This window comes from Malus sylvestris, chromosome 12, assembly GCF_916048215.2.
Source record: "Malus sylvestris chromosome 12, drMalSylv7.2, whole genome shotgun sequence".
In the NCBI taxonomy this organism is placed as follows: Eukaryota; Viridiplantae; Streptophyta; class Magnoliopsida; order Rosales; family Rosaceae; genus Malus; species Malus sylvestris.
Window position 1 is genome coordinate 32,335,415 of NC_062271.1, and position 26,228 is coordinate 32,361,642.

The following is a 26,228-nucleotide window of genomic DNA, read 5'->3' on the forward strand; positions in this document are numbered from 1 at the left end:
TGTGCGATTTTTATTCTGGAATTTCAGTGATTAAGTCAGGGCATTATGTGTATGGAAAATGAATTTCCCATTCCCTCCTTTCGAAATTCAAATACCACCTATAACTAAGGGATCAAGTTCCTCAAAAAATGAGGAATTGAATTTCTAAACTTTTGAAGGTCTCACCATTCTTTTGATTCCTTAAAATTTAGTAAACACACGAGTGGTTTATGATTGAATTTTTTTTTTTTTTATATTTTAATTCTGACTATGAGTACTTAAACATGCCATATATGAATGAGGTATTTGTTGATTTGCCCTTGAACTTGTATAGAGCTGCCAATTTCCCCGCTGAACTTTAATTTTAGCCGTTTATACTATTGAACATTTTTAATTAGTCAAATTGCCTCTTGAACTTTAATTTTAGCCGATTATCCCCTGAACTTTTGTAAATAGCCAATTCCCCCCCCCCTTGGCGTTAGATTTTAAAAACTTTCATTCAATTTTTCGTCCATCCAATTTTTCATCATTTTTCCCTCATACAGTTGTCATGTGTTGTTTTCGTGATTAAGATGGATGGAAAACTTGATGAAATTTTTTAAAAGTGATACTTTGGATGCGGTCCATAATCCTTAACATTATTTGATTAAAACCTTAATAATATTCAAACTTTGATCAAAGTCCCTTGACTTTGTACACCTTATTATATTACTATTAATATTTTTATAGTTTTGACATTAATTGTTTGATATTTTATGAGATTTATAATCCTATAAATTTAAAATCCCTCATTATAATCCTATTAGAAACGGTTACAAAAAAAAAATCAAACATTTTGATTTAATAAATGGATAAAAACTATGTAAAAATAAGAAATAATAAATGGCAAAAGAATGTATCCATAGTGTTAAAAAAATGGGGTGTGATATCCACACACCCCATTTTACTTTTCACACACTTCTAATTTTCGACTGTCAGATCGGATGAATTGAAGAAGATCAACAGACATAAATTAACAAGGGGTGTGTGGATAGCACACCCCAAAAAAATAAGTACATTTCACATATAACAAAGTGGTACATTAATAAAGAAGAATGGGTACATTATAAAACTAAAAAGATAATACTACAAATGAATTGTTAGGGTACAAGTAAAAGATTAAAAAATTATGAGTACAAATGAATTTAAAAAAAATAGAGGTGCTAAAATAAATTAATACATGGGTACAAAATAAAATACTACAAATTTTAAAAAAATGTTGCAAATTAAAAGTGGGTACAAACTAAAAATATAAATATATAATACAAAGTTTAGGCATAAAACATAAATATACCATATGTAATTTTTCTATCACTGATTAAATATACAATGTCACGTGACGGTATACACATGGGTACACATGGGTATTGTTACATCTCGGCCCGGGCCCCCACCACATCCCAGGCTCGACTCCATCGTAGCACGATATTATCCGCTTTGAGCCCCGACCACGCCCTCACGGTTTTGTTTCTGGAAACTCACACAAGAACTTCCCAGTGGGTCACCCATTCTGGGAATAGTCTCGTGCGAACTCGCTTAATTTTGGAGTTTCGATGGAACCCAAAGCCAGTGAGCTCCCAAAAGGCCTCGTGCTAGGTAAAGATGAGAATATACATATAAGGCTTACAGGATCCACTCCCATAGGCAATGTGGGATCTAACAATCCACCCCCCTTAGGGGCCCGACGTCTTCGTCGGCACATATCCGGCCAGGGATTGGCTATGATACCAAATTGTCACATCCCCGCTTGGGCCCTCACCATATTCCGGGCTCGACTCCACCGTAGCACGATATTATCCGCTTTGGGCCCCGACCACGCCCTCACGGTTTTGTTTTTGGGAACTTACACAAGAACTTCTCAACGGGTCACCCATAATGGAAATGCTCTCGTGTGAACTCGCTTAACTTCGGAGTTCCGATGAAACCCGAAGCCAGTGAGCTCCCAAAAGGCCTCGTACTAGGTAGAGATGAGAATATACATATAAGGCTTACAAGATCTACTCCCATATGAGATGCGGACCGAGCTCGACTCCACCGTAGCACGATATTGTCCGCTTTGGGCCCCGACCAAGTCTTCATGGTTTTGTTTCTGGAAACTCACACGAGAACTTCTCAATAGGTCACCCATCTTGGGAATGTTTTCGTGCGAACTCGCTTAACTTCGAAGTTCCGATGGAACCCGAAGCCAGTAAGCTTCCAAAAGGCCTCGTGCTGGGTAAAGATGAGAATATACATATAAGGCTTACATGATTCACTACCTTCGGTGATATGGAATTTAACAATCCACCCCCTTAGGGGCCCGACGTCCTCGTCGGCACACATCCGGTCAGGGATTGGCTCTGATACCAAATTGTCACATCTCGGCCCGGGCCCTCACCCCATCCTGGGCTCGACTCCACCATAGCACGATATTGTCAGCTTTTGGCCCCGACCACGTCCTCACGGTTTTTGTTTCTGAGAACTCATACGAGTAGAACTTCCCAATGGTCACCCATCATGTGAATGCTCTGGCCCCATTCTGGCTTAACTTCGGATTTCCTACAGAACCGAAGTCAGTGAGCTCCTAAAAAGCCTCGCGCTAGGTAAAGATTGTTAGAAATATGCCCTGAAAGTCAATCTTTGGAAGAAACATTTCAGGACAAATGAATCGATGTATGGATGACTCTTATACATCAAATGGCAAAGATACTAATTAGGACTATCTCAATAAATGATATATGTCCTTATTAATGAATCCATGGACAATAGATCGATTGAAGAAGTAATCTAATGATGTTAGACTACAGAGACCTTCTTCACATAACCATTATGTCCAAAAAGGTTTCTGGTCATTGGATTGTCGGAGGGACATTGACAATGCTTAGACCGGTACATACTGTGTCCACTTCAAATGGAAGAATGGAAAGTCTCATCCCATTTGTGTAGTGACACTAAGACAAGTATGTAGGTGCTCATTAAGGGAATGAGTTCACTGAACACAATCGAACGAGAGTAGTTGCATGAAGGTCTACTCACATGTCAAGCAAGTAACTCTAATGGTTGGAATAATGTAAGTAGTCCTTTGACCTGAGGCATCGTTGTTGTCTTGTGGCTAAGTACTTAATCTTTGATTATGTCAAAGTCACCCCATTCGCGGATGTCCACGGCATAATTGGGGTTAAGCCACTTAGTCATGAAGGCAAGTGAATGCGCAACAAGGAATCTCTAATTCTCAATTAGAGATGAAGAATACTCTAAGATATGATTCGGGAATCTTCGGCCGAAGTATCGAGCGTAATAAAGGAAAACGTTCCTATACGACTCAAATGAATCATATAAGAAGGAATAATCACATTAGGGGTTTGACATAATATATACATACCCTAGTAATGTGATTGAGAGTATTGTTTTAGAGAAAGATCGAATTACATTGTAATTCCAACTGAATAGGTTCTCCAGACAACTTATACATTAGCTTGGGTAGCTATGACATATAGTTAGATGTCACTCATAGCTTGTGAGTTCTTCTAGATAATTAAATGTAGTCATCAAAGAAGAAAGGTGAATTAAAAGGAAGTTTTTAATTCACTAAGTGATTGGATTAAATATAATCAATTGGATTGATGTCAATCACCTCACTGCCTTGCTAATTAGAACCTAAAATGATTGTACACCGATACACTCTTGTAGTGAGTAATTAATGGATGATGGAAATAATTAATTGGATTAATTAAGTGTTGTGATTAATTTAGAAAGTCTAAAGAAATCATAAAAGCGATAAAATATCGTTTTGGGCTTAAAGAAACGTTCGGGTTTAATTGGGCCCATTGGGCCTAAACCCATTGGGCTTTTATTCAAGCATTGGATGACTAGAAATGAATAAAAGCCCAAAGCCCAAACCAACACAAAGGGGCCGGCCCTTTAAAGTGGAGAGGGAGAGATATTTAGTCAAGTTGTTGACTAGGTTTCTTTTTGTCTATATAAGGAACTTTATAGAGATTTAATCCTTAAGGGTTTTTTGTGTGTTTTAAAACAACAAAGAGGCAAAAGAAACATCTCTCTAAAAACCACAAAAGGTCGGCCACCTTGAGGGTTATTTAGCTAACAATCTTTCACCCTTTTGGTTATTCCTCCATCCATCTCACTACACTAGTGGGTGTGGATATTTAGAGGTCTTCTCCTTTGGAGACTAAAGGAGAACCTTGGAGCACTCTTACTAACAAAGTGGAGGAGGCAAGGAGGGAGGCTAGGCTCAAGGACTTCAAGGAGCAAAGGACTTGGAGGTGGTCCATCCTTGGTCTAAAATCAAGATCAAGAGTTATAGATCTATACTTTCACTTAGTTCTTTACTTGAATGTTTTAGATGCATTGTATATAAACCTATGAACCTTGAAAGGGATTTGCATGACTATAGCTTTGATATTATTTGATAAATTGCTTCCGTTGCTCATGTATATAAATTTTGAATTGTATATGCATGCTAGTCATTTAGAAATCCCATGTGTTAAACTCATATTTTTCCCTTCAAAGATGATAATATACATATAAGGCTTACATGATCCACTCCCATAGGCAATGTGAAATCTAACAGGTACAAACACAAATAAAACTTTAAAAAATTGGGCATAAAAAGAAACTAATATATGGTACAAATTAAAAATGAAAAGAAAACTGGTACAAATTAAAAAATATTTGCAAATTAAAAATAGGTACAAACTAGAAATAAAAATATATGATAAAAAATTTAGCCATAAATATAAATATACTAATTGTAACATTTTTAACACTAAATGAATATATTTAAAAATAAAAATGTTTTATTATTCAAATAATTAATGATGTTATTAATACCTAAGGACCTTGATAAAAAATTGAAAATGAATATGATTTTAATCAATGGAGTAACAAAAAATGATGTAAACCTAATTTCCCTTTTTAAAATCTAGCGTCAAGGAGAAATTGACTATTTATAAAAGTTCAGACAGGTAATCGGCTAAAATTAAAGTTCAAGGGGAAAATTGGCTAATTATAAAAGTTCAAGAGTAATCGGCTAAAATTAAAATTTAAGGGAGAAATGTGTGATTCTATACAATTTCAGGGAGCAAATTGATAAATATGCCTATATGAATTGCCTTTCTCTCCCCAGTGATCCGTCTCCATCAGACAAGGATCCTCGCCAGATCCTTTTCCTGTGGATTCGAGGAATCCCGTGATCATGACAGTTTATCGTACATCGTGTGATCAGTTTTCGTTAGGTACTATTTTTATTTAATTTTAAATTTTAAATTTTAAACGATTTATGACCGCACGTTATACGATGAACAATCATGATCACGGGATCCCCCGAATCTCCAAGAAAAGGATATGACGAGGATCCTTTTTCGTCTCGATCGATGTTCCCTGCTCATTTGGACAAGTTCATCTAAAAGGAAAATGACATGTCCATTCATCGTACATCATGCGATCATAAATCATTTGAAATTTAAATTTTAGAATTAAATATAAATAGTACCTAACGAAAACTGACCACTTGATGTACCATAAACGAACACAATTACAAGATTCCCCGAATCCCTAAGAAAAGGATCCAACGAGGATCCTTTTGCCATCTAAAAATCAATGGATCACGTACAATGCATATATTTTCATTACTTTATTTATTCAACTATTCATCTCCGTTTCATTTTTTTCCCATCCTTTTGTAAATGATTATAACCTCTTTTTCAGATGATACTACGGCGATCCTTGATATGTGGGCATATAGCATGCACCCTTTAGGCTTCGGATCCTCTTTATGAGGATTATGAGAATCCTTCAATCATATTCGTTAATCGTACATCGTGCAATCAGTTTTTGTTAGGTACTATTTATATTTAATTTTAAATACAAAAAATTTACAATGATTTATAGGTCTGAATTTAGAGTCTATTTAGTTTAGTGATTGTTTGGTTTTACTTGTTGCATGGAGGTTTTTTGTTTGATTCATGTGAAAACAAGAACCAAATATATGTGTAGAGTTAGATACCAAGTTACCAATGACACGTAATGATGACGTAAAACGGTTAATGGTTACCATTTGCTCTAATATGAATATGGAACAGATTGATATTTTGGTGTGTGCTTGTACCTTTTGGGCATGAGAGAGGGAGAGGATGGGTGTGTGGCAACTGACTCACTAGTCACTACACAGAAAGAGAAAGAAAAGATTCACTGCACAAAGAAATATAGAGAAAGGATGGAATTCATGACTGAGAAGTAAGAGCTAGCTAGCTAATAGACGAAATTGAAGTCTTGAAGGGAAGGGATCATTCATTCCAACCGAAAACGAAAATTAGATACTATTTTATAGAAAAAGGAGAATAAGATAGACATGAGATGAGGTGAGAAGCAAAAGCAAGCTGGACAAAGACTGCTTATCCAAACAAACAAGAAGGAAGAGAGCCAGAGCCAAGGGGATACAGACTCACTTTTATTTCTCCAGATAATAAAGCATTGGTCACCTGAGAACCTTCCCGATACGGAAATTATTCGCTTCTGTGGGCATCTGTGAGGGAGTGTGGTAATCCCCACTTGCCAAGTAAATATTCTTTTTCATACAGCCACGGCCACCGGTCCATCTCCCTTCTCCAGAATAACACCTTCTATGAATTGCGAGTGCATTGCAATCGTGGTGTTCACTGCTAATGAAAATATCATATATGAGATGTAATGATCAGGTCTTTGATCATCACAACTGATATCATCTCATTGAAAAAACAAAAACATAGTCATATTTTGTTATGCCAGAAAAAACTCGATTTTTAAGTTGGAAAGCGAATTGCATCTCAATTCTAGTTTCATGATAAGGTCTTGATCATTGTAACCGGCATAATCTAATTGAACAAAAACAAAAACATAATCATCGTCTGTCCTGTTGAAAAAAAAAACTCAAATTTCATGTTGGGAAGTGAATCACATCACATCTCAATTCTAGTAAATAATTTATAACCAAAATCAAAATGTGACTGAAAATAATATCAAAGTATCTATTAGAATTAAGTCCAAACGTATTACACATAATTCCCAAAGGAACATTATGTTCCTACACCTCACAAAATAAATGTGAAATTAAACAAGTGGTGAGGCCTTATTCATCATAAACATGAACAATTGACCGGACTAAACAAAATGTCACATATACAACCATCTAATCAGAATATATAGATATCTAGAAATTAGTTAAATAAAATGCATGGACATCAAAACCTAATCCTAATTTTCCCAGGAACAAGGACCACTTCCCAGAATATGTCTACTTTCCCACAACTCCCTCTTTGTTAGTCATCATTCATAAGTCCTGGTCACCAGTGCCATCTACCTTGTTAGGCAGTTTTATCAACACTAAAGTGTCGAAGGGGCTTCTTTCCCCGATTGTGCACTTTGGGTTGGCAGAATTCTGTCCTTACGAGAGTAACACTCAACTAAACCAAGTTCTTCCTTATAAATACAAGGGTTGTATCATCTCTTTAACTCAAACATCTTGTTTTTCACTTCTTCTTGATATGTTTTTTTTTTTTTCCGACTTGTTTTAGTCATAACTATTTACTCTAGACGGTACCAAAAATTAAAGATCAAATACTTCTTCAGAAAAAAAGAAAAATACCATCATATTGAAGACGAGCTTATTAACAAGCCACACACACACACAAACACCATTTTGAATATAGAGAAGGATTTAGAAAACTAGAATATCCCTAAGTTTCCGACATGTGACATATATTAGAAAGAGATAATCAAATTTAAATCATATTATTCAATTAAAACAGTTGAAAAAAACCATTTTAGTCACTTATGCTAGTGTAGATTTTCAACTACTCTCTCAACACCAACATATGCAAAAGGGTCATAACTATTTGCATATAGGTATGAACACAAGCTTACTAAGATTTTTATTTCGAATCATTATAGAGGCCCCAAGATCCTTCTACCTTAATCCGACTTCGTGGTGATTGATAGCGTTTTCTGGGTACTCCAATGTTTCTTTGGAATTTGCTCCGACAAAGAAACACGAAAAATTTGACATATGCAAATTCATATGTCAATTCACATAAGATTAACATATCGATTGAAGTTTATTTTTACTTTCAAATTTGAGTACATGACATTTCATTTAAGATTTGATATCTTCGTTGGACAATTAAAAATCTCGATTCCCAAAAAGAGAGTTCCACATTAATTATGCACCTCTCCACTCTCTCTCTCTCTCTCTCTCTCCCTAAAACGTCACTGACTTCCCCCAAAAAAATCCCCTTGTTTTGGTCCATCAATGGCGTGACCTTTTCCATCGATTCCGAACGCAGTTTGAATCAAACAAAGCCTGAAAATCTCGAGATTCCCAGAGAGAAAGTTCCAGAGGAGAAGGAGGAACCCGACTTTGGATAGGTCTAGATCCGAGTTCGGAAGATCCAAGAGGTGATTTTTGAGACGTTGAAATCCAACAAGCCTTGTGGGTGAATGAACTCGTCGAAGGGGATTATTGGGCCCCAGTCAGATTTGATCTTGGCAGAGTAGAAAGAGAATTGAGCAGAGAGAGACGCGAGGGAGTTAGTCCCCGCGAATCCCATGGTTCTCAACGGGTCCCATTAGCGAGGGAGTTAATCCTTGCATGGCCCCCTTAGGGCGTGCGTGTTTGGCATGCCTAATAACACACCAGATAGTATTATTTAATACTATTCGGTGTTTGGTGTCATTCTATGTTAAATTAGCACCGAATTATTTATTCGGTTTTGGCCTATTAAATATGATGTACGTTGGATAATTTATACACTTCAAATCGTCGGTATTAATTAGTCGGGTCGCTGAAAATAAAATCAAGCTGACTCTTTTTCCATCTCTCTTGCTAGTTTTAAATTGTGAAACTCAGTGCCATAAATATTCTTCAATCTCCTTTTGAAGAAGTAGATGAACATGATAATCTTTGATTTTTTGTGCAGCAGTAACTTTAAGAAATAGGAGGAAGAATTACGGACAAAAACAAGTCCAAGATGAATTGAGTTTTTAATCAAGTACTGTACCAAACGCCCGATTAAATAGTCAGTACTATCCGATGACAAATTATCCTATTCGACTGAAATAATCAATATAGTCCGAGCTGCCAAACGAGATCATTTAACTTAGTCTCTCCACTTAACAAACACAAGATAACGTTAATATGTAGTCCATTCCAAAGACTGTTTGTGAGGCCAAACAAATGAACCCTTTGTGGTTTGTGCCTCCGCTCAACCAGGAGTGAGGGAGAAGAAGGGCGTTGGATACTAGAATTCTGAATGTTTGATGGTCAATTTTAGTTAAGTCTTGTTGAGTTAAAAAAAATACAGGTTCTTTTGTTCAAGAAAAAAAAAATACAGGTTTTGATGCCGCGTAGAATAAAGGCTCGTGACCGTTCAGGACCCAAATATTGTCCGTCCCGGCGCGGCAATTCCAGTTACCGCTCAAATGCAATGGCATTCAGGCGCGAAAATCGAAATCCACCCTAAGCGGGAATTTTAAGGCAAACCAATTTGGCGGGAGAAACAAAAATTATGACAAATAGGAAAAAGAAATTTATCCTAAAAAGCAGAAAAAGAGGAAATTAAATCGCTCTTGAAATCATTTTACACTATTTATAGAAAAGAAATTTGTTAGCTCTTGGATAAAAAACTTGTTAATCTATTTATCTAATTGCCGCTCTCTGCCTCCGCTACCGTTGCCTTTTCTTTTCCAGAAAACAAAAAAATCTCAAAAAAGGTTTTTTGTTTGTGAATATTTTTCCAAAAAGCCATTATTTCTCTCTCGTTAGGGTGTCGGAGTCTTATCTCGTTTTTCTTCCTAATCCCCAATCCAATTGACACAAACAGCGCCTTTACCCGTCCTGTCCAAATTCCGTGCGAGTTCGGGATTCGTATCTGTGGATTTCAACTGGGGTTTGACTGAATCGGACTTTTTCTAGCTCTAAGCTTTTAAGAATGATGTGTGAAGTGGCGTTAATCGACGGCGGAGATGACCCGAGCAGCCAGAAATCTACCATCCAAGATCAGGTGAGGAAGACCCAGAAGCGAAAGAGGGCTAGTTTGGACCCAGAATGTTTGGGAGTCGAAGCGAAATGGGCGAAGATTGAATCTTTTCGCAAGCAGCTTGATGGGTTGTTTGGGTACTACAAGGAAGTGATGGGTCAGAAATTAGATTTAGATCCGAAGCAGTGTGGGAACAATGTGAATTCGGTCATTGGGGCTTTGATCGAAGAGAGTAGCCTGCCATTGTCTAAGCTTGTTGAGGAGGTCTTCGACAAGGTCAAGAACTGCAATGAGGTTCTTGGGAATGTGACTTTGGCCCATGTGAAGAGCATTGTGCTCTTTGTTGGGCAAAGAGTGATGTACGGCGTGCCAAATGTTGATGCTGATGTGTTGGAGGACGAGTCCGAGTCCTGTCTTTGGTGTTGGGAGGTAATGTTTGTATAGTTTTGACTTTTTGTCAAGATTCAATATTTGCCCATCTATTTCGTGTATTGGTTTGTTCAATTTTGTGTATTTTCCTGAATTTGTGGTGATATATTCATGAACTTGCGTTTTGGTTAATCTAGTTTTGATTGTTGTTCTTATTGGGTATGTTGTTGTTCATGTGAAATTGTATTTAGATTGCTGTTTAGGTCTGAATTTAATGGCTGTTCCGTTGTGAGCATTTTAATTTGGTGCTTGGAAAGAAAAACTGCATACCCTGGCAGTTTAACTTTGTTTCTGAATATTTGGCAATTCTATGTTCGCCCATAGTTTTTTTCTCTTTTCAGATGTTGCCTATAGCTACTGCTTGCTTGTTGCTTGCGTATTGTTGGGCCGCCTACTAATTGTTGCTGTTTGTGAACTTCCTATGCTGCAGTATTTATATTATCTTTGGTTTAATAAGTTATTATGTTTTCTTATGTATTATATAGACAAGAGATGTAAAGTTGATGCCAGCATCTGTGCGAGGAGTATTGAATATTAGGCGTACTTGTCGAAGAAAGATCCATGAGAGGGTTACTGCTGTTTCTGGTATATATATGCTTACTTACATAGATGGCTGGTTTTGGTTTGCTTATGCAGTCCTTACTAATAATGAGCAAGGATGCAATGTATTTTATCTTTGTTGTGTTTAGTTTTGCAATACATGAATCACATGAAGGTTGTCACCACAAAACAGATTGCTTCATCTAATTCTTATTGTCAACATTATTATTGACTCCAGCGGCATTCTCTGTCGCTGCGGTACCAATATATTCTTTAAAACCTTGTAATCTAATACTTATTTGTTAGGCAGAAACAGAAGTCTGCAATGCGTAGAGCGATTTACTGCATAAGTTGGGTTTCACTTCCTTTAAGTTAAAATAGACTTTTCAAGCATCAGGGAATTTGGATAATTTATCTAGTTGTATTCCTCGTCTTCTGTGTTTTTGTAATTTAAGTGCTTGCTGAGGCTATTTATATACCGAAGGAAAAATCATGTTATGCTCTCTCATATGCACATAATGTATCTGGCTTGAAGACTACTTGTGATGTGACTAGCCATGCATAAACACTTCTCGATTTCTAACCTAAACAGAGAGAAGAAGGGTTCTGGGGTTGCTGGGTAGTCTTTCATTTACTTAATACAAATTTTGGGGTCAGACAAGGATAAGGTCAGAGAAAGTGTGCTTGTACCCAAACCGAAAAGAGGGAAACAAAGTGGAAACTAGAAAAGAGGATGATGCAGACAATAAAGACAGGAAGTGACTACTTACATTCATTTGCTTTAGGTTGATGTTTCCAATTAACTATCATAAAATTTATAATGCTTCTTGGGGGGCATGGTCCCATATATTAAGATTATCTTTGCCAATTATAGATTTTATTTCTTTATTCTTTATAGGGTATTGACATACCACTGAGAAATAAAATGAATAAGAGTGTAGAGTAATTAAAACTGATGCAAAGTAGTACGCACCAACCTTTTCTGCCTGCTCATCATGTTTCTTCAACTTTGGGAACCCTCGTCTAGTGTCTTTTTAGTTATACACGATGTGCACTTGAATTCAGCTCAGCTCACTGAAGAAGGTTTATCTAATTCATTTTCACGTGGCTATGAAAAGAAATTAAAGTTGGTTTTTCTTTGTACATGACTCCAGGATGACTTGAACCGTTGTGCACCTTTAATTCCTACACTGTCATCTTCATTAAGTTCGTTTGCGTTTTTTATTGTAAGATGAGTCACTGACATATATATTTATGTTAGCAATGACAATGGCGCTACAAAATCCCGAGAGCGATCAAAATTACATACATGACCTGACGAAGGCATCAGAACAGCTTGATAAAGCGCTGTCTGAGGAAAAGATTCGATCGTTAATCGATCGCTTATCAGTGAAAAATGGTGCAGACATGTATGTATTTTCTGCCAGTATCAGTAAGAGCATTTCTATTTTACATTTTATATTCATTAAGGTCTTTATTTTGTTTACCTATTTGTTGCAGGGCAAAGAAGGAAGCAAAAAGAGAAGAAAAACTACTAATTAAACAAATGGAGAGAGATAAACGAGAGGCCGAGAAAGAGAAAAAAAAATTGGAACGTGAGCGTCAAAAGGAAGAGTTGCAAAGTGTAAGTTATTTTTTGATACCTTTTGTGCTTCCTAGTTGTAGTGTCATGACATTTAGAAGTATTTCAGGAGAAAGAGTTAAAGCGGCTGCAAGGGGAGTCAGAAAAAGATGAAAAGCGTCGTGAAAAGGAAGAGTCTGAAATGAGGAAACTGCAGAGGAAGCAGCAAGAAGATGCTGAAAGAGAACAACGCCGTCGAGAAAAGGAAGAAGCTGAATTGAAAAAAAAACTTTCCATAAAAAAACAAGCTTCAATTATGGAACGGTTTGTCAAAAGAAGCAAAACCAGCTCAGCGTGCCAGAATGACCAGCTCCCAACTAAAACAATTGTCTCTGAATCATTGAGTAAAAACAGTGAAAATATGCCTGATGTAGTCACTCAGTCAATGGACAACACTCTTTCATCTAATGTAGAGATTAATGCTGAGGATATACGCAGGTTGGTATTATCAATATTCAAACCATATATCACTAAAGATGTAATCGTCTCAAAGTAAGATAGTTTCTTCACACATTGCAGGTCACACTTGTCTTCTTGGCGTCATGTTGGTCATTATATTCGTTCAAACAGAAACCAACACTGGGGCCGACGTCAGAAGCCTAAGACTGAACTAGTTAAGGAACTCAAGCTCACAACCAGTAAAGAGCTAGTTCATGGGGACGATTTAAGCACGGAGAAATTAGCTGATAGATGGGGAGAACAAGTTTCCAATGATAAATCATGTCAGATTAATACAGATTCTTCTCTTGCTGCTGTTAAAATATGCAAGCGGGGAAAACAGTTGTTACAATTTGATAAAAGCTGTAGACCTGCATTTTATGGTATATGGCCTAAGAAAAGGTGAGTTAATCTCCTTCATGGATTTTGTTTTTGGAGTGTGAGACTTTTTAAGCACATATTGTATGGCTCAAAAGGAGGTCTAAAACTGTCAACCTGCACGGTGTCTCCACTTTTTTATCATTTAACTTTAATGACTGCTTGAAGTTTCAGAAGGCACATATCGTTTGTCAATCGTCAAGTAATTTGTTGGGAACATGCCAATGTTGACATAGAACCCACGGGTCGGCACATAGTCTGTTTATATTTGTGTCTTTCTGTGGCTGACCCTAATTAGTTGGTATCACATTTTTATTGAACACTTTTAATTGGAAATTCTTGGGCACAACGGTAAAAGGGAAGCAAGAAATTACATCATTTGAGTACTTTACATGTTTTATTTGTCTATTTGCATCTAAATTTACGTAGTGTATATTTTGTAAGGGGATTGTTATTTGCACTCCAAAAACTCATTTTGCACTCCAAACTTTCTATAATTAGAAAGAACAATACACTTGTGACTGTGAGGAGTGTAGAATGAGATTTTTGGAGTGCTAATAAAAGTTCCCTTTTGTAAATTTCATTTTTGTTAGTCTTTTTAAGCAGTAATGAAATTAAATCATGACATTTTGTCTTATGTGATGTCTAGAATGCTTAACTGCTGTGTGCTCAAATATGACACTGATCATTTTTATTGTAATGTTGTCTTTCAGTCGTGTTGTTGGACCATGCCACCCTTTTAGGAGGGACCCAGACTTGGATTATGACGTTGATAGCGATGAGGAGTGGGAAGAGGTAATATATGACTCTTCATGCAATGTAGTTGATATGTAGGAGATGATTGTCAATAATGACTGTCATTATCCAGGAGGAGCCTGGTGAAAACCTTTCAGATTGTGATAAAGACGATGAAGAAAGCTTGGAAGAGGGGTGTTCAAAACCTGATGATGAAGATGAAAGTGAAGACGGCTTTCTTGTACCTGATGGGTATCTCTCTGAAAATGAGGTGAGAAACTGTGATTGGTTGACGTTGTGTAGTTACTTTTCACCCTTATGATAATGCTTTGGATGATCTTTGTGTATGGCCACCAAAATTTGGTGGTTGTGCTTATGTCTGTATGAAAGCCATTGCCATAGAGTAATTCCATAGGCATAACATTTCCTCTCTGAATCTTTCTACAGTTCTACCTGTTACTGATGAGTGACGTGTTGTCCATTCTCCTCGTTTAAATTACCTTTATATGAAAGTATCTATTTGTGAAACTTGCTATTTTATGCATGCAGGGTGTGCAAGTGGACAGGATGGAAACTGATACAACATTTGAGGAAACCAGAAGCTCACCCAGTATTAAGCAAGATTTAGAGAGTGAAAAATTCTCTATATTGCTTCGACAGCAAAAGTATTTTGGAAATTTGACAGAACGTGCTCTTCAGAAAAATCAGCCTTTAATTATATCAAATTTGGCGCATGACAAGGTCTCTTTGTTAAAGGTTGAAGATCTTAATGGTACTCTTAAGCTGGAACAGATGTGCTTGCAAGCTCTGAGTATGCATGTATTTCCTGGTTGCTCACCTGTGGAGATATCAGTTGATGGCATAAAAGAAGACAACCAAGAAGTTTGTCTTTCAAGTGGCAGTCTCTGTATTAAATCAACCTCTGCTGTGACAGCTATACCAGAATCAGATTTGCCTACAATTGTAAGTAGTGCATTTGTTTCTACAGTTTAATTCAGAAACTTTTTATGAGATTGTTTCCAGTATACATGAGCTGTTTCATTGGTACTGCATCCTAAACTTAGTATTAGTATAAAGTAATAAACTAATAGGAGTGGTTGGGGATAGCTTCATAAATAATTTTTCTTTGTTTAAACCTCTTTCTTAATGTTGCCAACGGTTGGCTACTAAGAATAATCTTTGCAATTTTCAGGTTTCTGTCATTCAATCATGCTCACAGAGCATCAATAAGGTGTTACAAACTTTGCAACACAAGTTCCCAGCTGTATCGAAGTCTCAGTTAAGGAATAAAGTGCGCGAGATATCGGATTTTGTGGATAACCGCTGGCAGGTTAATGACTCATTACTCGGTTGAGTGCCATTCCCGCTCCTCTCAAGACCCACTTGCGCACACACATGCACAGACACATGCGAAGTCTTGAATATTAGAGATCTTGTAGTTTTGTTGCTTGGGAGTGAGATATGCCTCTTTGGCTCAGTCTAATATATGTAAGAAGTTATGGTTTGCTAATATACGGTCATCTTAATGCAGGTGAAGAAAGAGATTTTGGAGAAGGTTGGCTTGTCAATATCTCCTGGTATGGGTAACTGTGTTCAGATAAATGGTGTTTACCATCATGAACCTGGTTAATGTATTCATTTGAGACTAATATTCGTCTGTGATTAGCAGAAAAGAGTGCTGTGCGGAGCAAGAGTATAGCTATGTTTTTCTCGAAAAGGTGCTTGCCGCCTACTGGCAAAAGCTTTAATCCCAATGAAAATTCACCTCAGCTAGCTGGGAAGGCAAGTTCTGCAGAAGGGCATCGGAGTTGCACGTAGGAACATCTGTAGCTTCTTATTTTAGTTGCCCGTTATGTTATGTAATATACGGGACGTGGTACATGGCTGTGTTTTGGTGAGTGGCATGTTATATATGCTAATACTATTTACTAGCAGCGTGTATCTGTGAAATCCCATGTGGTATAGATGGGGTTTGATGTAAAATCTGTGTCTGAGAATTCAGATAGTAGAACAGAATTCACTGGCATCCCATTACCGGTGGTAGAAATTTTTTCTGGGTTTGCATTTACAGCTTGATAATACTAGTAATCTTGTTTTGGGACTATTGAGGAAAGTTTTAAGAAGGAGAAATAAGCTGGTTGAAATGAAGAGACGTATGTATCTACTAGTGACTGACTTTTCAACATAATAAGTAATTTTGGGGTGGTGAGTGAGTAATTAATTAATGAGTATCATCTTGTATATTAAGAGAGAGGCGTATCATTTATATATATATATATATATATATATATATATATATATATATATATATATATGTGTATGTATGGATCGTAATGGGTGGTGGCTGGCTGGGTTATTGGTGGAAAAGCATTGACAATGAATGAATTTTGAGGATGCTTTTGTCCCAGAAGCTTTAAAGCAGCAAAAGCAGAAGTCAAACCAATTTTGCTTGCTTGCGTTGCTTGCTTTGTAGACTGACTTGTCGACAACAACAAAATTGAATTGGAAGGAAAATACAGGTGGGAGATTGTCGCTTTTTTCTTCTTCTCTACCCACCACTACCAGTCTACCATTCTACCAGTCTAACAGTACCAGACAACTGTTAACCGATCCGACCCATTGCTGCCGACTGGTTTTACTACTACTTGTTTACCGTTGGGAATTGTCCACTTTTTCAAGGCCTAAAATGGAAATGCCTCTTCATGAATTTCAGCTACAATTTTCTGTTTATATTGTATGATTTTGTTTTCTGTCAATGATTAGACTGGATTAGATTCAATCTTCTATATTCTATCATTTTGTTTTGCTCCAAATCCAAATCCAAATCCAACTCCAACTCCAACTCCAACGCTGGCTGCTACTTCTTTCTCTACAGTTTCGCTCCTTAAATACCATTTCATTTTTTATTTTGTTTACCAAAAGAAAAACCCATCAATTTGTAACACCTGTACGATGATTCACCTTGCGACAATACGGAGATGATACAAAGCTGGGCTGTGCATAATCAACGCAATTAACCATGGGATATTGCTCGTGCTGTTGTTGTGGGAACGTGGCTTAACCTTGAGCTTTGAATCACTTTTGTAATAGAATAAACTGCTGGAAACAAAGAAGGAATGAAAGGAGAGATAAGAGAATCCTAGTCCATATAGATAATTTACATTTCTTACCTCACCATGAAATGAAAAGTTTAATGATTTCTCTCGTCTTATATTTTGTTGACATGAAAAACGACGCCATGACCTAGCAATATTATCTTCACTATGAGGTGAGAGATTGAGTTAAGTCTTACAATGAGTTAGTAATAATATGATTCAAATTTACCTTTGATGAAAATCAGACCAAACACCTCTCACTTACAAGTTTTTTTTTTTTTGAAAATTTTACCCCAATTATTGTTAGCAACCTAATTAATGACTGACCGCACAAATGTACATGTATATGGAAAATACTTTTCGCACTCCTTTTTCAAAGGAAAATTAATGAAAAATATTTGAAAATTTGAGTTTTAACGATAAGGATAAAATAAATGGTAAAGTGAATAGTATTATGATTGATTTTTTAGTGTAAAAATATAGTTTTTCGTTAAAGTAAATAGTACCGAAGTTTTTCGTTAAAGTTCCCATTTTTCAATATAATATAAGCATGCACTCCCTTTGTTTGGATAAGAAATTAAAAATATGTGGTCTATTTAGAAATGGTTTTTATCATAAATAATCTCTGAAATTGATCTATATTATCAAGATGATCTTTGAAATTGAAAATTAATCAATGTAGTTCCTAGAAATGGATGTTGCAAATTAATATGGTCATTCCATCACAATTAGGTCAAAAATTCTGTTATATATATTAATGTGGCACATAACTAGATCCCACAAAGTCTCTAATTAAATATTATCACGTGAAATTAAAAATATTTAAATAATCCTTTTTTATTTTTATTTTTATATAATTAAAATCTAAAAATAAAAAGATGAACAGTTATGTTCTTCGCCTCCCCAATTCAAAACCTTCATTGCCTACTAGTTTTCGGGATTTCAGAGATCCTTCACTTTGGATAAAATTTTCGCTGCTAGTGTCCACCACATGGTCAACCCCCAATTGCTTCAAATACTCCACCTTCTCAGCTTCCCTGCAAATCCCAACAACACAACCCCGCAAATCCCCAACAACACAACCCCGCAAGGCCAACTAGTCCAGCTGCACGAAGAACCAGCAATATCTATAACAACCCTTTTAAAAAATTCAAAAATTATCAAAATTTAATGGCTCATCTTCCATTACAAAAGCCAAACCAGTCACGATCTTTACTCCGGTCACCGACGGATTCACCGCGCGTTCCATGTCCAGTGGTGGTGATGCAATCTGGAACCATGGCACCAGCTTTTGTAGCTCTCTGCTGCTCTGGTTATGTTGGTGGGCTTTTGCCTTTAATGAAGTTCATGTTTCCAGAAAGAAAAATCTATATAATTGAAATCAGATAAAAATATAATGAAATTTAACACAAATTGAAAAAATTGCAATGAGAATAGCTATCAAGATTGGAGTTGGAATTAGATATGTAGAGCCGGATTTAAGCGAAAAGGATGACGATTGTTGTTTGGTGGCTGGGTTCGTAGAAGACGATGGCTGGGTTCAAACAAGAAGAAGATGATTTTTTGTTTTTTTAGAAATACTTTTCTTTGAAGAAATTAAAACCTTTCTCTAATTTACATGTCATCGTAAAATTGAAATAGGGGTTCACAATGTGCCAAGTCAGCATACTAACAGAAATTTTAACGGAATGATGACCTTAATTTGCAACACTTATATTCAAAAATGACATTGATTTTTTTTTAATTTCAGGATGTGATAAAAATCTATTTGAAAATAAAAAATGTATAACTCAAGAATAAAAGTTATCTTCATCGAGATTAATCATTTTTTCATTTCTTCAAAATAAAAAATCATTTTTTTTTCATTAAAATACCTTGAATTTAGAAAGCTATCCACTCAAATCCAATTCTCCACAAACGAGACCGCGAGGTGATGAGCATATATATGCGTGTGTAGGTTCTTTTTTTTTTCTTAGAGAAAATCAAAGTGATTTCATTCGATAATTGAAAATTTAAAAAATTTTAACTTTTGAAGTTTTTGAATCGAGAGGTTTTGGATGTGACGGTTTGGCGTGTTACTAGTTTACTCGTATTACAACACATATATCTATATTATATCATGATTCATATTATAATAACTATCGATGCAAAATAAACATACACGTGTTCGAAGTCAACCTCGATTGGACTTAGGTATTGAAGGCGTTTGGGGTATGCAAGGAAGTCTCGAATACTCAAGTTGACATGGTTTAGGCTATGTAAATTGTGATTACTCTCAAGGAGAATAATAAACTCTTTTTGTGGATTTGAAGTTGGGATAATTTCTCATCTCTCGTCGGTATGAAACTCTAGAAACATGATTACTGTGGTGACATCTATCACCGAGCATGTGGGTTCCAAGTTGGGAAAAATGTGGCAGTGGCGAAGCTAACATGAATTCATTAGTTGTTTTTTATCCCAACAACTTTAAAAACCTATGTATATTTGTTTATGTTATAAATTTAATAATTTAAATATTAGTATTATTAATATTTAAATATTAAATATTCAAGTGAATGAAAATTAAAGTGGAAAGATGGGTTAGTCTTGAATTACCTATATATTAGTAGTCAGCAATTGTTCCCTTTAATTTTATTTTGTCATGAAAGTGGTCACACTATGGGCTTGACCAGTTAATCTTGTTTGAATTCAAACAAAAATATAATTGCCTTATAACTGCCTATTTGGAAAGACACATCAGTTAAACAAAAGGCATTGACACATGTGTTGTATCAGACACCTCATTTGTTGGAACCACTTGAATACCTGAAAGGTTTCCTCCAGCCTTTTCACAAGGATGAGATATGATTGTTGAACAAAGGTTGCATCCTTTATCTTTTGGAAGCAGACATAACCTTTGAAAATGGGGCATGTCAATGCCTATAAATAGACTACCAAGTCAAGCAGTTTATATATAGTTTTGCATCCAGAAATCAATAAGAAATTAGAGTAGTTTAGTGTTTGATAAAGAGAGTTTTAAACACTTTTGGTTCGCTGTTCTTTGTGGATTGGAGTGCTACTTCCGCAAAAAGAAAGATCGTTGTATCCTGGGAGACATTTGCCAACGCAAACCTTGAGGCACCATTGAGGGGCAATATTGTCTTAAGGCTATAGAATCAAATTCTAGCCTTGATCTCTTAAGGTTCTTCTATTCCTTGTTCTTCTTGCATTTGTAGAGATTTTATTGTGTATTATTTAATAGTTTATAATAAAATATATAGCAGTTTTTCTAAAGCTTTTTCCAACCGTTTATGCATTGTATTTAACTTTTATAAACAGCTAAGCAAACTAAACTACAACCTCATCCTCCTACTTCTTCTATTTTCTTTTATCATATTTGTCCTTTATTTTCTCTTCTTGTGTTCGACTATGTTGTGCAATAATGTGCCCTATGAAATACTTTAGTTGAAAAGTCTTGTTAGTCTCCACAATATCTTGCATCCACTATAAACAAGTCTCTATAAATAATAGTAGTTATCGATATAAGTTGGCATAAACTTTGAACATATGTTAACTGAATTGACAGGTGCCTACAAGATGCTCGATGAAATGACTCAATAAAGCTTTTTTTATTGATATTATGACCTCGTTATTTGAAAATCCTGACTATGCCATTGAATGTGGGGCTTTGCATTGATTAATTACTCAAGGGACCAATGATATATCGCCACATGGGGGATCTTCATGGGGGTTGTCTTGCTTATCATCGATGGTTACGATGAATGTTCTTTACACTAGGCCTCTTCGCAAGGCGATTTTCCAATTCGTACAATAGGCCTTTGTTTCTACAATAAACTTTTAGACCGATCGGAAGAATGATAGGTTTCCTTATTAATCTGAAAGAAATGGTGCTTTGCCCATACGAGATCCTTTCCTCTCAATCATTAGCGTGAAAACCCCTATTAACATGGTTCGCCTGAATTGCCTTGCTAAGTTGAGGACTTCTTTCACCAATTGGTACACTAGGGTGCTCCTTGCCGATTTGTAGTTTAACTCGTATTCTACATGTAGTGTAATGGGGATGAAGACACGGTGCATCGAGATGTTCATATATGAGGATTCGCGTTAAATGGATAGGTGTGAGTGTTGGCCACTTATTCATCAATATTATTTATGATGTACATTCATATTATACCACGTGAATAAAATACGTTATATAATTGTGTGAAATTATACATTAAAATTTGTAAAATGTTGGTAGGAGGAATTAGACTTTTGTTTAGCCCACCTTGTTCGTCTCTCTTTGATATAAGATATGATTGTTTGTTAAAAAAAAAAATCACACAATTCGCCCCCCCCCCCCCCCCCACAAAAAAAAAGCTGGAAGGAACGAAAGAGAGCAAAGCCAAAGCCAACCGACTGCCCGAAAAATAAAGTGGCAACGGCGTGATTTGGTGGGAATGAGTGGCCCTTATCGAAACAAGGTAACTTTAAATAAAGAAACTTGCCGTCTCCCTCGCCTAACATTTCCTCGTTTGGTTGCGGCTGTCCTTCTCTCGTCGCGTTGCCTTCCCCTTCTCTCCCACTGAGAGCCTCACGTCACATAACCTGAAACCAACTCTTGCAATTAGCACTTCTCTGAGATTCACGAAAGCGGAACGCTCGAGAGAGGGAAAGAAAGCTTAGAGAGAAAGAACCAATGGCTGTGAGTCTGAATTCGATGCTGACCTTCCCGTCTCACAGCCTCACTGCCAAGTCCCACAATCTCAGATCTCCCAAAATATTCATGGCCTCCACTCTTCACTCCTCCACCAAGTGAGTTTCCTTCTATTCAATTCATTTCTGCATTTTCATCGCATGCGTGCGCGGCTGATCATCTTGGGTTCTCGGATGCCCACTTGGCGAAAATGCAAATGGGTATCGCCAAGAACGAGTTTTTAACCATTCTGCTGATCTGGGTTTTTACTTTGCTAAAGGTTTATGCTAATTCAGCTGAATAGGGGATGTTTTTGGATTTCTGGGCTTCTATTTTGCGTTAATCTCATTCATTTTGAGAAATATTTTGTTGTTATTGAGGTTAGTGAACGTAATTGAAATTTATCTTATTCCTATTTTATTTTTTTGTTTAATTTTTGGGAACTGGTTGTTAGCCAATTCCTCTTTTCTTTCACCTGCATGCATGGTTCTCAGTTCAATTTTTGCTGCAGGACATATAAAAGAACTAATGATGATTGGATGTTTTTTGAATCTTATTTTCTGAAAAAATTAATAAAATCCTCTTCGTGCTCTTATTGCTATTGAATATATTCTATTGATCTTGCTGGGATATTTTAAAAGTATTTCTGTTATTTAAGAAAATCGCCAGTAGGTTTTCTGTTTGTTGTTTTCAATCTGAAGGCATGCGTGTGTTATTTAACTATTTCTTACATTAGTTGAGCTGTAGATCTGATTTCTTGGGTTTCTCTTTCTTTTTGAACTGTGTCCTGTAAGTTGACTAGTTTCATTTATTTAATCGATTTACTCAGTATATGTTATTTCATATACAAGTATAATGTATTAGTTCCCCCCATTTCTTATTTTTTTTTGTGCAATTTGTTGTTTTGTATTTCTCCGAGTACTTGTTATCAAAGAGTTATGGAGAAAGAATATGGGAGAAAGGGTAAATGAAGAAAGTTGGTGGGAGGGAGAAGAAGAAACAAAGAATAAAGGTCGTACCCAGTGCACAAGGCTCCCGCTTTACGCAGGGTCTGGGAGAGATGAATGTCGGCTAGCCTTACCCCCATTTATGGAGAGGCTGCTCCCAAGTCTCGAACCCGAGACCTACCGCTCATGGGCGAAGACACTTGCCATCGCACCAAGTGCGACCTCTTAAGAAGAAACAAAGAATAATTAATGAAAATAAAAACAGCTTTAAAATAGTTTTGGGTTTTAGTTTTCATTTTGTGTACTTTTCCTCGTACATTTTCTCTACTTCATTCAGACAACTCTTCTTCATCCTTCTTTCCCCATATCTCTAGCACAAAAAAGTGAACTAAAACTAAAAACTAAATGGCCCTTTTTGTGTGCTTAATGTTTGAGTCTACGCATTTGCTTGTTTGTCAATTATATATCATTTTATGGGTTCGTGCAATGTAGGTTGTCAGATCATTGTTTTCATTGTGCTAGACAATTATTCCTTATATTTTCAAGCGTTTAGGTGTCATACTTGTTGATATGGTTAGTGGTATTCTTATTGAGATTTGCAGTGGTATCCATGAATCCACTATGCACATGTTCTCAAGTTTTCAGTTTTAGCTGGTACACCGTGAGCAACAACTATGGTTTCTTCTGTTCAATTTCACTTCTGAATTTGATAACTGCCTGTATATTTGATTTCTCTGTTCTGTATTGTGGTTGGTCATGTTTGTTCGCGTCTTCTTAGATGAGCTTACATCTCTTTTCACTCTCACTCTCTCTCTCCCTCTCCCTCTCCCTCTCCTCTCCACCCACCCCAATTGGCAATCTTAGTCTCTTGCTCGGTTCCTGTTTTTGTTAACTTTGTATAACTCTATTTACGCTCTATCTCCCACCTCTATATAGTTATATAGAGAACTATGAGGTTGTTAGATTCAGTAATTGAAGCATACCAATTTTAGATCTTTTCTTCTGTTTTTTACAGAGAGACTGAGAATCTGAAGAAGTCTTTTGGCCCTCCGCGTGAGGTACATGTTCAGGTGACTCATTCAATGCCTCCACAACAGATTGAGATTTTCAAGTCATTAGAGGATTGGGCTGAGAATAACATCTTGGTGCACCTAAAGCCTGTTGAGAAATGTTGGCAACCACAAGATTTTCTTCCACTTCCCGAGTCAGATGGATTCGAGGAGCAAGTTAAGGAGTTGAGGGAAAGAGCAAGGGAAATTCCTGATGATTACTTTGTTGTGTTGGTTGGTGATATGATCACAGAAGAAGCCCTTCCAACGTACCAGACAATGCTTAATACCCTAGACGGAGTTCGGGATGAGACTGGTGCAAGCCTTACTTCCTGGGCTATTTGGACCAGGGCGTGGACTGCTGAAGAGAATAGGCATGGTGATCTTCTTAACAAGTATCTTTATCTCTCTGGACGAGTAGATATGAGACAAATCGAGAAAACAATTCAGTACCTTATTGGATCTGGAATGGTGAGTTCTTTGTTTCCTCTCTTTTGGTCTGTTTTTGTTATTTTTTGGACCCTGATATTTTTTTGAGACTTTTCTGAGTCCACGCTTAGGAATTTCAGCATTGTAGCTAAGATTTTAAAGTTATATTAATCTTGAAGGATACAAACTTGTGAACTAAGGGGCAATGCAATTTGTTATCTTCGTTTTTTCTTTTACATTACTTGCTGACTGGAGTTCGGGATGCTTAAAACTTTTCAGCTGGCATAAATATATTACAGTAGGGAAGATGAGAACAAGTTATGAAATGTTAATAGTATATGATGTCCTAAATTTCCGGCGTATATGGAAGACTTTCTTTATGTTCATTTATAATACTATGCTTATGGCACCTTAGAGAACCTCTGCATTGTAACTGTTGTAGAATTCTAGTCTAGTTGATGCTCGAGTTTTTAAGGGTCATGTCTAATTATCAATTCCTTGATGTAAAAAAAAAGGGATGTTTAAATTTCTGGTGATGATTATGAACAAAATGGTTGTCTATTATCTCATGTCTGCTTGGAAAATGAAGCATTTATGTGTGACTTATTGAGTTAACAAACTATTTCGAGGAATAGCCATTGAGAGATTACCTTGATTAGAATGTTGTACCTGCATGATTGTCACTTATTTTCATGGATGTAATCTCATGAGTTATCACTACGATGATTTAGACACACAAGCACACACATGCTGACAGAAGATTCTTAAGAAAGAACATCTACCCCATTCTCCCACTCTCCAATTTTGGTTGCTTGATTTAAACTCTGTACAGCTTAAGCTTTTTAAACATAGTTGAAATTTTCTGTTTATACTGTTAGTACCATGACTATTGTTACTATTATTATTATAAATATTAATATTTCATTTATACTATTTTGGTTTTCAATTTTGCGTTTTCTGTAGGATCCTAAAACAGAGAACAATCCCTACCTTGGGTTCATTTACACTTCATTCCAAGAGAGGGCAACATTCATCTCCCATGGGAACACAGCCAGGCAAGCCAAAGAGCATGGGGACCTGAAATTGGCTCAGATATGCGGCACCATTGCCTCGGATGAAAAGCGCCATGAAACTGCGTATACAAAGATTGTGGAAAAGCTGTTTGAGATTGATCCAGATGGCACTGTGTTGGCCTTAGCTGACATGATGAAGAAAAAGATATCAATGCCTGCCCACTTGATGTACGATGGTCAGGATGATAATCTGTTTGATCATTTCTCAGCTGTTGCCCAGAGGCTTGAGGTGTATACTGCCAGGGATTATGCTGATATATTGGAGTTTTTGGTTGGAAGATGGAATGTGGAGAAGTTGACTGGTCTTTCTGGCGAGGGACGCATGGCGCAAGATTTTGTGTGTAAATTGCCACAGAGAATCAGGAGGTTGGAGGAAAGAGCACAGGGAAGGGCCAAGGCTTCTTCCCTTGTTCCATTCAGCTGGATTTTTGGTAGGGAAGTAAAGGTTTAAGCTGGTGGTGGGTGCGTGGGTTGTGCAAGTCGTGCAAATTGGGCCGCCCCAACTATCCCCATATCTATGGTGTCTGGTAGAGAGTAATTTCGGTAGGGCTTTTTTGTTTATGCACTGTTTGTTTTTCTTCCTAGTATTTTGTCGTATTTGTCATCCTACCTAGAAACTAGACCACAAAAAAAAGAAAAAAAGAAGGGAGAGTAAGGATTGTGTTGGTTTCGTTTTCCCTTTAGAATGAATGAATGAATTGTGTTGTTTATCTGCTGCTTCTGCTTTCCCTTTCCCTTGATTATTCCTTTTTTTGTTGGTTGTTTAGTGGTTCACTTCAGTTTATGAAGTA

At 36.6% G+C, this 26,228-nt stretch overlaps 2 protein-coding genes and 1 long non-coding RNA gene across 6 annotated transcripts; 2 read left to right on the forward strand and 1 right to left on the reverse strand.

The window, feature by feature from the left end:
* The first annotated feature begins 9,642 nt into the window (after positions 1-9,642).
* On the forward strand, positions 9,643-16,273 carry LOC126593972 (chromatin assembly factor 1 subunit FAS1-like). 4 transcript variants are annotated; one of them, XM_050260155.1, is made up of 12 exons: positions 9,643-10,457; positions 10,943-11,042; positions 12,259-12,406; positions 12,498-12,621; positions 12,689-13,056; positions 13,138-13,458; positions 14,148-14,229; positions 14,303-14,440; positions 14,719-15,132; positions 15,362-15,518; positions 15,701-15,746; positions 15,836-16,273. In XM_050260155.1, exons 1-12 carry the CDS (start codon positions 9,981-9,983, stop codon positions 15,915-15,917), a joined length of 2,457 nt encoding a protein of 818 aa, XP_050116112.1. In that variant the 5' UTR covers positions 9,643-9,980; the 3' UTR covers positions 15,918-16,273. The 4 variants fall into 4 exon arrangements, with proteins under 4 accessions (XP_050116112.1, XP_050116110.1, XP_050116113.1 ...); XM_050260153.1 differs by having other exon boundaries at positions 9,644-10,457; positions 15,362-15,499; XM_050260156.1 differs by having other exon boundaries at positions 9,644-10,457; positions 15,839-15,987.
* Positions 16,274-17,992: 1,719 nt separating this feature from the next.
* Positions 17,993-18,978, reverse strand: LOC126593905 (uncharacterized). The gene is made up of 2 exons (XR_007613056.1): positions 18,465-18,978; positions 17,993-18,369 (listed from the first exon to the last, which is right to left on the reverse strand). It is a non-coding gene; the product is annotated as an uncharacterized LOC126593905 (long non-coding RNA).
* A 2,739-nt stretch (positions 18,979-21,717) lies between these two features.
* LOC126593110 (stearoyl-[acyl-carrier-protein] 9-desaturase, chloroplastic-like) lies at positions 21,718-26,147 on the forward strand. The gene is made up of 3 exons (XM_050258994.1): positions 21,718-22,058; positions 23,902-24,406; positions 25,328-26,147. The coding sequence occupies exons 1-3, from the start codon at positions 21,943-21,945 to the stop codon at positions 25,886-25,888; spliced, it is 1,182 nt and encodes a 393-aa protein (XP_050114951.1). The 5' UTR covers positions 21,718-21,942; the 3' UTR covers positions 25,889-26,147.
* Positions 26,148-26,228: the final 81 nt, after the last annotated feature.

Bases quoted from the DNA above. Each gene is read 5' to 3' on its own strand.
- LOC126593110 (XM_050258994.1), top strand. From the start codon at position 21,943: ATGGCTGTGAGTCTGAATTCGATGCTGACCTTCCCGTCTCACAGCCTC. The intron at 22,059-23,901 runs GTGAGTTTCCTT...TGTTTTTTACAG, and splicing joins ACTCTTCACTCCTCCACCAA to AGAGACTGAGAATCTGAAGA. The intron at 24,407-25,327 runs GTGAGTTCTTTG...CGTTTTCTGTAG, and splicing joins ACCTTATTGGATCTGGAATG to GATCCTAAAACAGAGAACAA.
- LOC126593972 (XM_050260153.1), top strand. From the start codon at position 9,981: ATGATGTGTGAAGTGGCGTTAATCGACGGCGGAGATGACCCGAGCAGC. The intron at 12,407-12,497 runs GTATGTATTTTC...TATTTGTTGCAG, and splicing joins GTGAAAAATGGTGCAGACAT to GGCAAAGAAGGAAGCAAAAA. The intron at 14,441-14,718 runs GTGAGAAACTGT...TTATGCATGCAG, and splicing joins GGTATCTCTCTGAAAATGAG to GGTGTGCAAGTGGACAGGAT.